The sequence below is a fragment of the Dendropsophus ebraccatus genome, chromosome 8 (assembly GCF_027789765.1).
Source record: "Dendropsophus ebraccatus isolate aDenEbr1 chromosome 8, aDenEbr1.pat, whole genome shotgun sequence".
Taxonomy (NCBI): Eukaryota; Metazoa; Chordata; class Amphibia; order Anura; family Hylidae; genus Dendropsophus; species Dendropsophus ebraccatus.
Window position 1 is genome coordinate 123,728,510 of NC_091461.1, and position 19,681 is coordinate 123,748,190.

The 19,681-nt window shown below is 47.7% G+C and overlaps 1 protein-coding gene across 1 annotated transcript in view; it reads left to right on the top strand.

Moving 5' to 3' along the window:
- Positions 1-9,919: 9,919 nt before the first annotated feature.
- LOC138800118 (tenascin-N-like) overlaps positions 9,920-19,681 on the top strand; it is a 46,318-nt gene continuing 36,556 nt past the window's right edge. The window contains exons 1-2 of the mRNA XM_069981927.1: positions 9,920-10,268; positions 14,645-15,019. Coding sequence (XP_069838028.1) covers positions 9,920-10,268; positions 14,645-15,019 — 724 coding nt within the window. The remainder of the gene's footprint in view (positions 10,269-14,644; positions 15,020-19,681) is intronic.

The window sequence follows — 19,681 nt, forward strand, 5'->3', positions numbered from 1 at the left end:
TACAGGGGATTCCGGAAGTTTTAAGACCCTTTTGCTCTTTTCACATTTTGTTATGTCGTCGCCTGGTGCTAAAATAAAAGAAATTCAGCCCCCCCCCCCCCCCATCATTCTGCCCTCATGGTCCCATAATGAGGATTTAATAAACAAAATTTATCAAGTTTAATAAAAAGAAAAAGCTGACATTTTGCATGGAGATATGTATTCAGTCCCTGAGCTGTGCAGGCCCCATGTCAGTAAGTTCATGAGATGGTGAGGAGGAGGAAAGAGCTGCCTGTAGAGCTCAGAGACAGGACTGTGCCCCATCACCTGCCCCCATACCATCCCTACAGTGAGGAGACCGGGCACTGCCCATCACCTGCCCCCATACCATCCCTACAGTGAGGAGGAGACCGGGCACTGCCCATCACCTGTCCCCATACCATCCCTACAGTGAGGAGACCGGGCACTGCCCATCACCTGCCCCATACCATCCCTACAGTGAGGAGACTGGGCACTGCCCATCACCTGCCCCATACCATCCCTACAGTGAGGAGACCGGGCACTGCCCATCACCTGCCCCCATACCATCCCTACAGTGAGGAGACCGGGCACTGCCCATCACCTGCCCCCATACCATCCCTACAGTGAGGAGGAGACCGGGCACTGCCCATCACCTGTCCCCATACCATCCCTACAGTGAGGAGGAGAGCACTGCCCATCACCTGCCCCATACCATCCCTACAGTGAGGAGAAGACCGGGCACTGCCCATCACCTGCCCCATACCATCCCTACAGTGAGGAGGAGACCGGGCACTGCCCATCCCCTGCCCCATACCATCCCTACAGTGAGGAGGAGACCAGGCACTGCCCATCACCTGCCCCATACCATCCCTACAGTGAGGAGACCGGGCACTGCCCATCACCTGCCCCCATACCATCCCTACAGTGAGGAGGAGACCACTGCCCATCACCTGCCCCCATACCATCCCTACAGTGAGGAGGAGACCGGGCACTGCCCATCACCTGCCCCCATACCATCCCTACAGTGAGGAGGAGACCAGGCACTGCCCATCACCTGCCCCATACCATCCCTACAGTGAGGAGGAGACCAGGCACTGCCCATCACCTGCCCCCATACCATCCCTACAGTGAGGAGGAGACCAGGCACTGCCCATCACCTGCCCCCATACCATCCCTACAGTGAGGAGGAGACCAGGCACTGCCCATCACCTGCCCCCATACCATCCCTACAGTGAGGAGGAAGAGACCGGGCACTGCCCATCACCTGCCCCATACCATCCCTACAGTGAGGAGGAGACCACTGCCCATCACCTGCCCCATACCATCCCTACAGTGAGGAGGAGACCGGGCACTGACCATCACCTGCCCCATACTATCCCTACAGTGAGGAGGAGACCGGGCACTGCCCATCACCTGCCCCCATACCATCCCTACAGTGAGGAGACCGGGCACTGCCCATCACCTGCCCCCATACCATCCCTACAGTGAGGAGGAGACCAAGCACTGCCCATCACCTGCCCCATACCATCCCTACAGTGAGGAGGAGACCGGGCACTGCCCATCACCTGCCCCCATACCATCCCTACAGGGAGGAGGAGACCAGGCACTGCCCATCACCTGCCCCCATACCATCCCTACAGTGAGGAGGAGACCGGGCACTGCCCATCACCTGCCCCATACTATCCCTACAGTGAGGAGGAGACCGGGCACTGCCCATCACCTGCCCCATACCATCCCTACAGTGAGGAGGAGACCGGGCACTGCCCATCACCTGCCCCCATACCATCCCTACAGGGAGGAGGAGACCAGGCACTGCCCATCACCTGCCCCATACCATCCCTACAGTGAGGAGGAGACCGGGCACTGCCCATCACCTTCCCCATACCATCCCTACAGCGAGGAGGAGGAGACCGGGCACTGCCCATCACCTGCCCCATACCATCCCTACAGTGAGGGGACCGGGCACTGCCCATTACCTGCCCCATACCATCCCTACAGTGAGGAGGAGACCAGGCACTGCCCATCACCTGCCCCATACCATCCCTACAGTGAGGAGACCGGGCACTGCCCATCACCTGCCCCATACCATCCCTACAGTGAGGAGACCGGGCACTGCCCATCACCTGCCCCATACCATCCCTACAGTGAGGAGGAGACCGGGCACTGCCCATCACCTGCCCCCATACCATCTCTACAGTGAGGAGGAGACCAGGCACTGCCCATCACCTGTCCCATACCATCCCTACAGTGAGGAGGAGACCGGGCACTGCCCATCACCTGCCCCCATACCATCCCTACAGTGAGGAGGAGACCAGGCACTGCCCATCCCCTGCCCCATACCATCCCTACAGTGAGGAGACCGGCCACTGCCCATCACCTGCCCCATACCATCCCTACAGTGAGGAGGAGACCGGGCACTGCCCATCACCTGCCCCCATACCATCCCTACAGTGAGGAGGAGACCACTGCCCATCACCTGCCCCATACCATCCCTACAGTGAGGAGACCAGGCACTGCCCATCACCTGCCCCCATACCATCCCTACAGTGAGAAGGAGACCGGGCACTGCCCATCACCTGCCCCATACCATCCCTACAGTGAGGAGGAGACCGGGCACTGCCCATCACCTGCCTCATACCATCCCTACAGTGAGGAGACCGGGCACTACCCATCACCTGCCCCCATACCATCCCTACAGTGAGGAGGAGACCACTGCCCATCACCTGCCCCATACCATCCCTACAGTGAGGAGGAGACCGGGCACTGCCCATCACCTGCCCCATACCATCCCTACAGTGAGGAGGAGACCGGGCACTGCCCATCACCTGCCCCATACCATCCCTACAGTGAGGAGGAGACTGGGCACTGCCCATCACCTGCCTCATACTATCTATAAAAGGAGGCCTTTTTAGGGCATCTGTGTGTATATGTGTGTGTGTGTGTGTGTGGGGGGGGGGGGTTCATCTTCCAGCAATGATCCTAAGCGCACAGCCAGGACAATGCAAGAGCAGTTTCAGGCTATTGCACAAAGTGATTATCGCCTTTATTTGGCCTATAGAAGACAACAATCAGCCGACATGCCCCTTAGTCCCCCCATGCTATATTAGTGCCCCTACACTTTATTAGTGCCGCCACGTTATATCACTGCCCCTAAGTGCTTCCACACTATATTAGTGCCTGTTGGTGCCCCCGTGCTATATTAGTGCCCCCACACCATACTGGTGCTCCTTAGCCCCCCTGTGCTATATTAGTGCCCCCACACCATACTGGTGCTCTTTAGTCCCCCCACGCTATATTAGTGCGGTGAGGTGCGGGGAGTGTTTTTTGGGTGAACTCCTACCAAGTCAGCTGGTACGGTGGTGTGGTAGCTGAGTGGTTCTAGGGTCACTTGGGCACTTATCACGGTAGCCTGGAGTGGTATAGGACCCACCCTGGACAGTCTTGGCACCTCACCAGCACTCGTAAAAGACTTAACCCAAGAATAGTGATGTGTGTGGGGAAGAGACAAGCCAGAGTCCGGTGCTTCTGTAACATGGAACAGTTCACTGGGAGTAATCGCACTGCAATACAAAGAATACCAGTGGCAACAATACAGTCCAGTGCCATATAATACAATCTGGTGATAACTTAGGTGCTTGTAGTTGAGGTAGAGACCAGGTGCTTGAAGTAAGAAGGTGCTTTGCAGTAAAGTGTAGAGGAGAGGAGTTGCCAAAAGGGCCCTGCCCAAGGTAGAAGTGTACTCTGCCGGAACAGTAGAGGTGTGTAAAAGAAGAGAATAGAGAATACTGATACTCATGGATGACCTATAGTCTAACCGCCTTATGCCCCCTAGTTGCAAGCTACCCTAGGTGGGTAATACGAGCCCCAGGCTATGTTATCTGGGTTGAGAAGACTCCCGAGTCTTCCGAGCTGCCTGTGCTGCACAGTGGAATACGTAGACTTTTCCTAGTACCTTTGTTCCACTGGGGTCAGTTCCTATTATTTCTAAAGGTAACTGCCCTGCATGGTTTAGAGAGGTGATCCCTATGAGGCTTCTCTCCCCTTATGAAAGCTTAGCACTGCATAGCGGTTCTAGTGCTCATAAGTTAGAAAACTTGTAGCTTGCTAGCTGTGTCCCTGTTAGAGGACCTGGTCAAAGCCAGGCCCTGGCTTAACTTCTCCAGAGACTTGTTTGCTGCGCTCTTTCTCACACAGAATCTAGAGTGGAACAGAACTGCTCCTCCCTCCAGGAACTAAGTCCTAACCTCAGGGATCTATCTAACCCTGGCTGTGGTTTGTGGGCTGTGTGTGTGCAGGAAAAAGAGAGATAGGTCAGAGAAAGGAGGGAAAGCACCTGCACTCATGAGTGGTCAGAAAGGCAACACACATAACAGTTAACCCCTGGAAGACTTCAGCTGTGCAAAAGACAGGTTACAGAGAAACACAGTAGTGACACCTAGTGGGAAACACGCTAAGTACAGCAGACATCTCATCCCAGTTACCTTACTCAGGTGCAACAGAATTTAGGGGCCCGTGCCCCATACTATATTGGTGGTGCCCCCCACGTTATTTTAGTGCCGCAAGTGCTTTCACACTATATTAGTGCCTGCTGATGCCCCCACGCTATATTAGTGCCCCCACACTCTATTAGTGCCCCCATCCTATATTAGTGCCTGGTGGTGTCCCCAATTGTTGGCACCCCACTCAGTATTGGTGCGGCCTAAAATTAGACAAGTAAAGTTGGGTGATGGTGAATGGTGGAGAGTTGTGCATATGGGGGTGAAAACTCCAGCTTTTCTCCTCTCGGGATTAGTGGGGTCCCACTGTTAGACCCTATAATTTGTCCTCCAGCAATGATGGTCTTATGGGTGACATTGCTGGATCTTATGTGTTCAGATAATTTAGGGGCTTCGGGCTGTTCAGTACTGAGCGCTCATGACTATACTGCCTCCCCGTCCTGTAATAACCCGATCATTATAAGATCACCCCTTTCTATTACGTCCCCAGGATTACCAGCGTCCACCATGTACAATACCTGCAAACATTTGTGATTTTTACAAGGGGTTTTGTGAAAAGGAATGGGGTGGGGGGAGGTGGTCAGACAGACAGATGGAGGGAACTCTAGGCAAGAATTTAATAGAGAAGGGGGTGGGATGAAGGGAATCCAGGGGTCCCAGACACTTAGGAAGGAACTGCGGCACCAGAGCTACTCCCCTGCACTGGCGATTGGTCCTGCTGCTGGGTATGAGCAGCTATTAAACTTGCTGAGAGAGCAAGAAGTGAGCAGAGTCCGGGACATCCGAGAGGGGTAGGTGTGAGCTGTGGTACCCAGTGCACTCAGGCTGGCCATCTCCCTGCACTATGTGCCCCAGCATGGCACTGGTCTGGGCACTGGGATCCATTTATTGTGCATTACATTAGATATTATTACATGATGCAGAAGAGAGTTTGCTGCTTTTATTTGCTGCAAACTCTTGATTAATAACTCCATTACCTGTCAGTGATGGGAGCGCTCCCCGCAAAAAGATACAAAAACAATTAGTAGAAGATTTTCAAATGTGGAGTTTACCGGATCCTGAGACCATTTGGTGTCATTGATCTGACGGGTTACGTGAATGTGATCGGTAATCTGGAGCTGATGAGTAGAACATTGCTTGCAGAGATAGGAATGATTGATTATTTTATGCTGTGTCTGGATTTATTTACTAGTTTATGTGATGGTTATAATTTGTGCTAATTTATGTGACTGTTATATCAGGGTCTCCATGTTTGAGTGATGGTAATAATATGTGGTTATTTATGTGACTGTTATATCAGGGTCTCCATGTTTGAGTAATGGTAATAATATGTGGTTATTTATGTGACTGTTATATCAGGGTCTCCATGTTTGAGTAATGGTAATAATATGTGGTTATTTATGTGACTGTTATATCAGGGTCTCCATGTTTGAGTAATGGTAATAATATGTGGTTATTTATGTGACTGTTATATCAGGGTCTCCATGTTTGAGTGATGGTGATGGTTATAATTAGTTTGGGTTTACATATCAGGGTCTCCATGTTTGTAACGAAACAGAAACCTCCAACTCCAAAATACACGGATTGTGGGGCGCAGGTCCAACTTGAGATCGAGGCACAGTAAGGAATAAAAATGTTTTATTGTGGAGACTCAACGCATTTCGGAACCGCACCGGTTCCTTTCTCAAGAGTCATGACGGAGCGGTTCCGAAACGCGTTGAGTCTCCACAATAAAACATTTTTATTCCTTACTGTGCCTCGATCTGAAGTTGGACCTGCGCCCCACAATCCATGTATTTTGGAGTTGGAGGTTTCTGTTTCGTTGTTTCCGTGTGGATATCGGGAGTGGCTGCGGTCCTTGATCTACATGCTTAAGAGTGTCGTGCCTCCCTACTTGCACAACCATACCAGATGAGGGTTGCCATGCACCCCTAACCCCTTTACATCTTGTCCTTCTGATCCTCGCTATGGAGCGCTGTCGCCCTTTGTTTTGTCCATGTTTGTAAGGATGTGATGGACAATGATGATGCCATATGATGAGATGTCGCCTAATAGCTGCCGCCGACCATCCTTCCATCATGCATTGTCCAAACAAGGGGTGATGGCTGGAGCTGGAGATGGAAAATCCCTTAAAGGTTTTATTAGATAGATGTAGCACGTGTTGCTAATAAATTGTTTTATAGTTTATGGAGCTTGTCTTAGTGTTTAAAGGGGTTGTTCATCAAAATTGTTTTTTTTCTTTCAAATTAACTGGTGCAAGAAAGTGCCAGAGATTTGTAATTTACTTCTATTAAAAAATCTCCAGTCTTCCAGTACTTATCAGCTGCTGTATGTCCTGCGGGAAGTGGTGTATTCTCTCCAGTCTGACACAGTGCTCTCTGCTGCCACCTCTGTCCATGTCAGGAACTTCCAGAGGAGCAGCAAATCCCCATAGAAAACCTCCCAGACTGGAGAGAATACACCACCTACTGCACTTCCCACTTTACACTGCAGCTTTTCTTCTTCCCATTACCTCCTATATATATGCACCAAACCACCAGATATTAGCCTGTATGTGGAACCAACACATTTTACTTTTTATTTGCAAATACATAGCAGAATAGAGTATTGTCCCTATATATACTGGTATACTGGCTATATATACTGACATACTGGCTGTATGTATTGATATACTGGCTATATACTGATATACTGCTATATACACTGGCTATATGTACTGATATACTGGCTATATATACTGATATACTGCTATATATACTGCTATATGTACTGATATACTGATATACTGCTATATATACTGATATACTGGCTATATACTGATATACTGGCTATATATACTGGCTATATGTACTGATATACTGGCTATATACATACTGATATACTGCTATATATACTGATATACTGGCTATATATACTGATATACTGGCTATATGTACTGATATACTGCTATATGTACTGATATACTGGCTATATACTGATATACTGGCTATATGTACTGATATACTGGCTATATACATACTGATATACTGCTATATATACTGGCTATATGTACTGATATACTGGCTATATATACTGATATACTGGCTATATGTACTGATATACTGGCTATATGTACTGATATACTGGCTATATATAAAGGCTATATACTGATATACTGGCTATATATACTGATATACTGGCTATATGTACTGATATACTGGCTATATATACTGATATACTGGCTATATGTACTGATATACAGGCTATATATAAAGGCTATATACTGGCTATATGTACTGATATACTGGCTATATATACTGATATACTGGCTATATATACTGATATACTGGCTATATGTACTGATATACTGGCTATATATACTGATATACTGGCTATATGTACTGATATACAGGCTATATATACTGATATACTGGCTATATGTACTGATATACTGGCTATATATACTGATATACTGGCTATATATACTGATATACTGGCTATATGTACTGATATACTGGCTATATGTACTGATATACTGGCTATATGTACTGATATACAGGCTATATATAAAGGCTATATACTGGCTATATGTACTGATATACTGGCTATATATACTGATATACTGGCTATATATACTGATATACTGGCTATATGTACTGATATACTGGCTATATATACTGATATACTGGCTATATGTACTGATATACTGGCTATATATAAAGGCTATATACTGGCTATATGTACTGATATACTGGCTATATATACTGATATACTGGCTATATATACTGATATACTGCTATATATACTGGCTATATAAACTGATATACTGATATATAAACTGGCTATATATACTGATATACTGGCTATATACATACTGATATACTTCTATATATACTGGCTATATGTACTGATATACTGGCTATATATAAAGGCTATATATACTGATATACTGGCTATATATACTGATATACTGGTTATATGTACTGATATACTGGCTATATATAAAGGCTATATACTGATATACTGGCTAGCTACTACCTCTCTGACCTATCTGACTGCTGTCACTGATTATAAGGATCAGATTTGCTTTGTGCCATCTAGACAGAGGATATTGGTTGGTTTCCAGAAAATGTCACCAAGCTGCTGTTGACGGATCCGTTCCTCTCCTCACATGTCTCTGCCTGGTAACCTCGGGGTCTTACTGGGAACTCGCTGGGGTTTGTGTCACTCCTAAACAGCTTAATAATGAGTGAAGCATTCAGAGGAACCCAAATCTAATACTGAGATACAAAATAACACAGTGCTGAGATCCGTATGTCCTGCAGGACATACAGCAGCTGATAAGTACCGGAAGACTGGAGATTATCAAATAGAAATACATTACAAATCTATATAACTTTCTGACACCAGCTGACGAGTCTGAGTATAAGTCTCCCTGGAACATCCGTTACTTCTCCTGATCTGGAAACATCTGGCGGCTGTTAATCTGTCTCTTGCTCGGCCTGGCCGTCATCACTCATCAGTGCTTGGCCTGGGATAAGCTGCCGGTAGCTGGATGTGGTGTAATGACATCTGGGAGCTGAGGACATGATACGACATAGTGTCAGGCTCAGCAGAGATGTGTGCGACTTTAGGCTGCGGCTGCCACATACAGACGCTTCCCACCAGCAATAGATTTGTACATCTTGTTAATCACAAAAGTCAAGGAGGTTTGTTAACCTCTGACCTTTAAGAAACAGGATGATCTGACCCTAAGCAGCGAGCAGATTAACAAGACGGATGAAGCCGAATCCTACAGGGAATTATAGGGGGAATCCGATAAGAAGTCAGGACACTTTCCAACAGATAGATGCTTAAAGGGATTTTTAAAGGGATGGTTCACAATAAAAAAAAACTCTTTCAAACTGGTGCAAAAAATTAGTAATTCACTTCCATTAAAAAATCTCCAGTACTTATCAGCTGCTGTGTGTCCTGCAGGAAGTGGTGTATTCTCTCCAATCTGACACAGGGCTCTCTGCTGCCACCTCTGTCCATGTCAGGAACTGTCCAGAGCAGGAGAGGTTTCCTATGGGGATTTGCTGCTGCTCTGGACAGTTCCTGACATGGACAGAGGTGGCAGCAGAGAGCACTGTGTCAGACTGGAGAGAATGCACCACTTCCTGCAGGACATACTGCAGCTGATGAGTACTGTAAGACTGGAGATGTTTAATTAAAGTAAATTACAAATCTATATAACTTTCTGACACCAGTTATTTGAAAGCAAAATATTTTAGCCGGAGTTCGCCTTTAAGATACAGAGAATAAAATGGAAAATTAGAAGAAAAAAAATCACCAAAATTTATCTTTATAAAAAGTGAAAATAAAGGTAAAAAAATTAGGAAAACCCTGACGTCCTCTGTTTACCTGTGTTTTCTCTCTCTGTAGTCTCCTGGTGAGGACCCATGATGGACCATCTAACCGTATGGCGCGTTCTGTCCGGCCTCCTCCTCTGCTGCTCCTATGACCTTCTGACTACTGCGGCGTCCATCAAAGTGGGAGGAGCCAACACCTGCAGCAGCGAGAAGGCGCTCACCATCACCCACATCTACAGCGCTGACGGCGACGACGAGAAGATTCAGACTGTGGAATCGGATGATAATAAACTGGTGTTCAGGCACCAACTGCGGCTCCAGAGCCCGGCGGCCGACTGCGAGAGGAACGCCCTGATGGATGATCTGCTGGCCCGGCTGCAGGCGCTGGAGCTGGGGATGGTGGAGATGAAGGCGCAGTATGATGGGTGCTGCGGAGCGGCAGGTAAGGGAGACCCATACACCCATGTGCAGTATCACCTGGATCTTATCGATCGGATGGAAACCAGGGCTCATTCTAGGATTAGGAGTCCAGGAGGTGGTCTTACTTAAAAGGGGGTTATCCAAAGGGGATTTTTGTTTCAAATGATCAAAAAGTTATATAAATTGCATATGTCTATTAAAAATATTACTTTTTAATTGAATTCTATTTAAAAATCTCCAGTCTCCCAGTACTTATCAGCTGCTGTATGTCCTGCAGGAAGTGATATATTCTCTCCAGTCTGAGACAGTGCTCTCTGCTGCCACCTATGTCCATGTCAAGATCTGTCCAGAGCAGGAGAGGTTTTCTATGGGGATTTGCTGCTGCTCTGGACAGTTTCTGACATGGACAGAGGTGGCAGCAGAGAGCACTGTGTCAGACTGGAGAGAATACACCACTTCCTGCAGGACATACAGCAGCTGATAAGTACTGGTTTTTAAATAGAAGTAAATTACAAATCTCTGGTACTTTCTGGCACCAGTTGATTTGATAGATTTTTTTTTTGCTGGAGTTCCCCTTTAATTATTTTGTTGAAATTCGATTTATTAATGTTTTTTTAAAAAAAATCTAATTATAAACTTTTGACATCAGAACAAAAAAAACAAAAACAAAAACAGATGTCTCGGGGTGATTGGTTTCTCCTGTGATCCGGCCGCTACTGTCGCTCTATATCAGATTCGTCTGCGGCCAGACGTGTCACACCGAGAGGGCAGGATATCAGTTTAGTTGAGATCTTTATTAATTCCCTCTATTACTGTGGAGTTGGTAAGAAACATCAGCGAAGAGTCGGGACCTGATCATTATCTCGCCGCTGACCCGGGGTTAGTTGACTTTTTCTGCCTAATTAATATCAGATGCTGCGCGGAGTGACTACAGTGGATTACAGGCGGTGGAGTCCGCAGAGCGCTGTCCGCAGTTCTCAATCCCCCCAGTAGGTGGCGCCTTGCACCATAATAAAATGAACTATAGACAATATAAAGCCAAAGGCCGATGTATTACAGATGCAACAGGCAATGGGCCGATTCCTTATGAGAAAACCTTCGATGCCGAAAGGAGACGAATCTCTAAGAAAGAGTCTGCACAAAAATAATTCCTTAAAGGGGTATGCCGGCAAAGATTTGTCCTTTCTGAATCAACTGGTTTCAGAAAGTCATACAAATCTGTAAATTACTTCTATTTAAAAATCTCTAGTCTTCCAGTACTTATCAGATGCTGTATGTTCTGCAGGAAGTGGTGTATTCTCTCCAGTCTGACACAGTGCTCTCTGCTGCCACCTCTGTCCATGTCAGGAACTGTCCTGAGCAGGAGAGGTTTTCTATGGGGATTTGCTGCTGCTCTGGACAGTTCCTGACATGGACAGAGGTGGCAGCAGAGAGCACTGTGTCATACTGGAGAGAACACACTACTTCCTGCAGGACATACAGCAGCTGATAAGTAATGGAAGGAAGGAAAAAATACACCACTTCCTACAGGACATACAGCAGCTGATAAGTAATGGAAGAAAGGAAAGAATACACCACTTTTTACAGGACATACAGCAGCTGATAAGTACTGATAAGTGCTGATAAAACTTTCTGACACCAGAAGAATTTCTTTTGCTGGAGTTCCCCTTTAAATTTAGCAAAAATCAGTGTTCTATAAATAACTCTGTGTAATAATCTCCTGGCAAACTTCAATCCGGAGAATAAAGTAAAAAAAACACAAGATCCTTTGAATTTACTTACTAAATTGCCAAGTAAAATAGTTGATGAAAGATAAGTGTTCAGACGCGGCTCCTTCTACTTCTAAGGCCGTAAATTGATGCAATTTAATACCGTTTTAATTGCGCTTCCTGCGGTGTTATTCTGCGGCCGCCGAGGATTCTGGGATCTCCCTAAATCACAGGTGTTGGCCGTGCTTTTAATGATCTCTATTTATTACCTGCCATTCGGGTGATTATCTCGCTCTTTCTGGGGTCTAACCTGCGGCTGCTTGTGACGCTGGGAGATTTATGTCCCTGGTGGGCCGGAGGAAGCCGCACTCACTTATTGTCAGATGGAAAGTTTGTTAAAAGAAAAGAATAAAGTGAAAGGTTTTGTTTAAGTTACAGCCGAGAAATAACCATAAAATGTAAAAAATGAGGCTAAAATCTGAATTAAGTTCTAATAATAATGGGCGGTAAAGTCGCTGTATGATAATCCCGTATATAACGGCCAAACATGAACACACAACGGGGAGTCTGGGAGGAGGATATATATATATATATATATATATATATATATATATATATATATCATAGGGCAATGAGCAGAGGAGGCCAGGGAGGAGGATATATATATATATATATATATATATATATATATATATATATATATATATATATATATATACCATAGAGCAATGAGCGGAGGAGGCCAGGGAGGAGGATATATATATATATATATACCATAGAGCAATGAGCAGAGGAGGCCAGGGAGGAGGATATATATATATATATATACCATAGAGCAATGAGCGGAGGAGGCCGGGGAGGAGGATATATATATATACCATAGAGCAGGGAGCGGAGGCCGGGGAGGAGACAATAAATCACTGCTGACACATGTTCCCAGTGAGATGGGTGTATATATGCCCCTGGCTGCCCAAAATTTTCGGTAACCTCTGGGGGAGTGTAGGGTCACTTGGGCACTTGTCACCATAGCCTGGAGTGGTAGCAGACCCAATCAGTTGTTGGTACCACCAATTAGAAAGGAGAAATAACCCAAGTGTACGGTGGTGTGTAGGTGCACGTGCTGCAAGAGGAGCCCTGCCCAATGTAGCGAATATGCTCTGCCGGAACAGGTTTATAAGTAGAAGAAGATACCTGTACTCACGGGTGCCAGTAGTGGCTCTGAACCGCCTTATGCCCCTTAGTTTCGAGGTACCCATCCTAAGTGGGTAATATGAGCCCCAGTTGCCGGTTATCTGGGTGTAGCAGACTTCCGAGGTTTCCCATTCGCAGTAGGATACGTAGACCTTTTCATTGTAGCTTTGTCCTACTGGGGTCAGGTTTTTTTTAACTTCAGGAGACCACCCTGCATGTTTTAGAGAGGCTCCTCGCCTGGGCAAGGTGTTTTCTATGTGGCTTCTCTCCTCTAAGTAGAGCTTAGCACTGCATAGTGATCTTAGTACTTAGTGGGAGAACTTTGTAACTGTGTAGAGTCTTACACATCTGTCCGCTTCAACCTCCAACCACTAACTCCTCACTTCCTTCCACCTAGACCTAACTCCTCCTCCAGGGGCTAAACTAAACCCTCCTGTGAGTGGTGGAGCTGAATGTGTGTGAGAGAGAGGAGAGATAGGATAGAGGAGAACTAGCACCTGAGATTGGTCAAGGCATAACACATGGTACAAAAAATTGAACCCTTTCACTCCTTCAGCTGTGCAATAGGTTAAGCAGAAACAGTGGTGACACCTAGTGGGGAAAACTTAATACTACATCTCCCACTTGTGTGCTGCCCGGGTGATCGCTAGATTGTCCGGGCAGCCCATAGAGGATAGAGGCGGTCTGCTCCCACTGCTCCTATTACATGGAGCGACGGCAACAGATCGCTGCTATCGGAATTGTTCAGCTTGTGCATATCGGCTGATGGTTGTCTTCTATTACACAAGACTAGTGATGAGCGAACCTGGAGCATGCTGGAGTCCATCCGAACCCGAGCGTTCGGCATTTGATTAGTGGTGGCTGCTGAAGTTGGATAAAGCCCTAAGGCTATGTGGAAAACATAGATATAGTCATTGGCTGTATCCATGTTTTCCAGACAACCTTAGAGCTTTATCCAAGTTCAGCAGCCAAATACCGAACAATCGGGTTCAGCTCCAGCATGCTCGAGGTTCGCTCATCTCCACACAAGACGATTATATTCCATAACGGCTGATAATGGCTTTGTGTATTAGGGCCTTAAGTGGTGGGGGAAAGCTTTCATTCAGACCCCCTCTGATTCTGATCAACTAGTTATATCCTATCCAGATGATAACTTTAAATCTGGGGATAACCCATTTAAAGGGGTATGCAGCTGAAAATAAAAAAAGTTTTCAAATGAATTGGTGTCAAAACGTTATGAAGACTTGTAATTTAATTTCATCTAAAAATCTCCAGTGTTCCAGTACTTATCAGCTGCTGTATGCCCTGCAGGAAGTGGTGTATTCTCTCCAGTCTGGAGATTTTTTTTTAATAGAAGTAATTTACAAATCTGTATAACTTTCTCTCACCAGTTAATCTGGAGTACCTCTAGATGTTCTGTATCTCAGGATGAACGCCCATTCTTATTCCTGATCTCAGGATGAACGTCCATTCCTATTCCATGTCATTTCTTTTCCAGCTCTTTACGGTAACTGCAATGGAAATGGAAAGTATTCGCCATCGTTGGGTCACTGCCAGTGCGATGAAGGATGGGAGGGACCCGACTGCTCCATAAAGAAGTGCGCCTATGACTGCGGCAAGTTTGGCACCTGCGTCAATGGCGTTTGTCAGTGTGCGGAGGGATACGCGGGACCGGCATGTCGGAAGAAGAAGTGCCCGGTGGACTGCGGGGAGTTTGGGAAATGCGTAGATGGCGCCTGTGTATGTGCTGAGGGATACACCGGCCTGGACTGCAAGGAGAAGAAATGCGCTGTGGACTGTCGCCCCAATGGCCGCTGTGTGAACGGGCAGTGTTTCTGCAATGAAGGCTTCATGGGGGTTGACTGCTCCATAGGTGAGAGGACTTATTATGTTGACTGACTGCATGTCTTCTTATATATATATATATATATACACACACACACACACACATACAAGTTTATATCAGGGCCGCACTGTCCATCTGGCAATTCGGGCAAATGCCATAAGGGCCGCTGTGCTGAGTGGGCTATCCTCTCTTCTCCTGCACAATGCTCCCTACACTTCACAGCCTAGTCAATCAATGGCTATAAAAAGCTGTGTAGTGAAGACAGGACGGTGCAGGGGAAGAGAAGCTATTGCCCTGGATACAGCCCTGATATACCTCCTCTACAGGGTCACAGCAGGCCCCACCTCCTCTACAGGGTCACAGCAGGCCCCACCTCCTCTACATGGTCACAGCAGGCCCCACCTCCTCTATAGGGTCACAGCAGGCCCCACCTCCTCTACAGGGTCACAGCAGGCCCCACCTCCTCTACAAGGTCACAGCAGGCCCCACCTCCTCTACAGGGTCACAGCAGGCCCCACCTCCTCTACAGGGTCACAGCAGGCCCCACCTCCTCTACAGGGTCACAGCAGGCCCCATCTCCTCTACAGGGTCACAGCAGGCCCCACCTCCTCTACAGGGTCACAGCAGGCCCCACCTTCTCTACAGGGTCACAGCAGGCCCCACCTCCTCTATAGTAGTTACTTACATAGACATTTAATAAGAGGTGCACTAGCATGTGTTGTTTTTGTCTGCTGGGAATTCTGTGGATACCCCTTTAAATATGTTTAACATAAAACAGACAGATGGAGGGCCTCCTTTATTCTCTATGGAGCTGCTGGATGTGGTCTCAGGCTGACCCTCCATTATTCTCTATGGAGCTGCTGGATGTGGTCTCAGGCTGACCCTCCATTATTCTCTATGGAGCTGCTGGATGTGGTCTCAGGCTGACCCTCCATTATTCTCTATGGAGCTGCTGGATGTGGTCGCTGGCTGACCCTCCATTATTCTCTATGGAGCCGTTGGATGTGGTCGCAGGCTGACCCTCCATTTTTCTCTATGGAGCTGCTGGATGTGGTCGCAGGCTGACCCACTATTATTCTTTATGGAGCCGTTGGATGTGGTGGCAGGCTGACCCTCTATTATTCTCTATGGAACCACTGGATGTGGTCGCAGGCTGACCCTCCATTATTCTCTATGGAGCCGTTGGATGTGGTCGCAGGCTGACCCTCCATCATTGTCTATGGAGCTGCTGGATGTGGTGGCAGGCTGACCCTCCATTATTCTCTATGGAGCCACTGGATGTAGTCACAGGCTGACCCTCCATTATTCTCTATGGAGCCGCTGGATGTGGTCGCAGGCTGACCCTCCATCATTCTCTATGGAGCCACTGGATGTAGTCGCAGGCTGACCCTCCATCATTCTCTATGGAGCCACTGGATGTAGTCGCAGGCTGACCCTCCATTATTCTCTATGGAGCCGTTGGATGTGGTCGCAGGCTGACCCTCCATTATTCTCTATGGAGCTGCTGGAGATAGACGGATGCAGGGGGCAGCTCTGTAGAGAATGGAGTAGAGCGTCACCTGCAGGTCCACCACCAGAGTTTGGTATTCCCCATTCTCAAGGTCTCGGGAACTCAGTCAAACCCCCCATTTTTATCAGTCACAACCGTAAAAATGATCACGACCATTGTTTATGTCTATAATTATCAAATATGGCTGTTTTTACGCCTATGATAAAATATTATGTGAACATTCCCTACCACTGGTTCCATCCCATGTGACCCTGCCCTCCGGCTCTGGTCACACATAGTAAAATACGTCCGTAAAATCGGGACAGAATCAGCTTTCTTGTCTAATATTGTGCTACTGTCTATGGAGAAATGTCTGTGTCTGTACACATATTATATAAACATAGTACACACACATATACACATTATATACACTGTACACACACACACTATATACACACAATGTACGCATTATATACACATTTTCTATAGACTGTGATGTAGCATGTTATCAGGTTGGAAACAGCTGTATTTCTCCTTATTTTACAGCTGTATTTTTCTTTTCTTTGACTGTGTGTACCCATAGCCGCCTCATTATCCTCAGTAATGTTACAATCCTCCTCCTCCTCCTCTTCTGCTTATTACAGAGCGTTCACATCTTTGCTGAAGCGGATTTTTCTTCTTCAGCTTGGGGTGATCAGCTTTAGTTTCCATTGTGATGATGCCATCTGCATTAATGTCACGCTCTTCTCCTGCCACTCCATGTACTTTGCTGCGGATTGACATGTAGGTAAACACAAGACTTACCATGCAATTTCTTCTGCTTACTCTCACACTTTCCGCAGCCCGGCAGAAAAAAACTTCCTTTTAATTTTGACATTTGAAGCAATATTGTCTTAAATGTCAGCAACAAAATGATTTATGGAAACAAACGAGCGCAAATAAAAAAAAAAATCCTTCCCCAGCAACCAGACATGTCTACAGCCAAATCCTGAACAATAGAGCTGTAATATCGGGAGATCACTAGAGAGTCTACAAGATACAGGGCTCCGCGGTCTACAAGATACAGGGCTCCCCGATCTACAAGATACAGGGCTCCCCGCTCTACAAGATACAGGGCTCCCCGCTCTACAAGATACAGGATTCCCCGCTCTACAAGATACAGGGCTCCCTGCTCTACAAGATACAGGGCTCCCAGGTCTACAAGATACAGGGCTCCCCGCTCTACAAGATACAGGGCTCCCTGCTCTACAAGATACAGGGCTCCCTGCTCTACAAGATACAGGGCTCCCTGCTCTACAAGATACAGGGCTCCCAGGTCTACAAGATACAGGGCTCCCCGGTCTACAAGATACAGGGCTCCCCGCTCTACAAGATACAGGGCTCCCCGCTCTACAAGATACAGGGCTCCCCGCTCTACAAGATACAGGGCTCCCCGGTCTACAAGATACAGGGCTCCCAGGTCTACAAGATACAGGACTCCCTGCTCTACAAGATACAGGACTCCCCGGTCTACAAAATACAGGGCTCCCCGGTCTACAAGATACAGGACTCCCCATTCTACAAGATACAGGGCTCCCCGGTCTACAAGATACAGGACTCCCCATTCTACAAGATACAGGGCTCCCAGGTCTACAAGATACAGGACTCCCTGCTCTACAAGATACGGGGCTCCCCGGTCTACAAGATACAGGGCTCCCCGCTTTACCAGATACAGGGCTCCCCGGTCTACAAGATACAGGGCTCCCCAGTCTACAAGATACAGGGCTCCCCGCTCTACAAGATACAGGGCTCCCAGGTCTACAAGATACAGGGCTCCCCAGTCTACAAGATACAGGACTCCCCAGTTTTCAAGATACAGGGCTCCTCGGTCTACAAGATACAGGGCTCCTCGGTCTACAAGATACAGGGCTCCCCGGTCTACAAGATACAGGGCTCCCAGGTCTACAAGATACAGGGCTCCCAGGTCTACAAGATACAGGGCTCCCCGCTTTACCAGATACAGGGCTCCCAGGTCTACAAGATACAGGGCTCCCCGCTTTACCAGATACAGGGCTCCCAGGTCTACAAGATACAGGGCTCCCCAGTCTACAAGATACAGGGCTCCTCGGTCTACAAGATACAGGGCTCCCCGCTCTACAAGATACAGGGCTCCCAGGTCTACAAGATACAGGGCTCCCCGGTCTACAAGATACAGGGCTCCCCGCTCTACAAGATACAGGGCTCCCCGCTCTACAAGATACAGGGCTCCCCGCTCTACAAGATACAGGGCTCCCCAGTCTACAAGCTACAGGACTCCCCACTCTACAAGATACAGGGCTCCCCGCTCTACAAGATACAGGGCTCCCCAGTCTACAAGCTACAGGACTCCCCACTCTACAAGATACAGGGCTCCCAGGTCTACAAGATACAAGGCTCCCCAGTCTACAAGATACAGGACTCCCTGCTCTACAAGATACAGGGCTCCCAGGTCTACAAGACAGAGGGCTCCCCAGTCTACAAGATACAGGGCTCCCCAGTTTTCAAGATACAGGGCTTCCGGTCTACAAGATACAGGGCTCCCCGGTCTACAAGATACAGGGCTCCCCAGTCTACAAGATACAGGACTCCCCACTCTACAAGATACAGGGCTCCCAGGTCTACAAGATACAAGGCTCCCCAGTCTACAAGATACAGGACTCCCTGCTCTACAAGATACGGTGCTCCCAGGTCTACAAGATACGGGGCTCCCAGGTCTACAAGATACAGGACTCCCCACTCTACAAGATACAGGGCTCCCAGGTCTACAAGATACAGGGCTCACTGCTCTACAAGATACGGGGCTCCCAGGTCTACAAGATACAGGGCTCACTGCTCTACAAGATACGGGGCTCCCAGGTCTACAAGATACAGGGCTCCCCGCTCTACAAGATACGGGACTCCCTGCTCTACAAGATACAGGACTCTCCATTCTACAAGATACAGGGCTCCCTGCTCTACAAGATACAGGGCTCCCATGTCTACAAGATACGGGGCTCCCAGGTCTACAAGATACGGGGCTCCCAGGTCTACAAGATACAGGGCTCCCAGGTCTGCAAGATACAGGGCTCACTGCTCTACAAGATACGGGGCTCCCAGGTCTACAAGATACAGGGCTCCCCGCTCTACAAGATAGGGGGCTCCCAGGTCTACAAGATACAGGGCTCCCCGCTCTACAAGATACG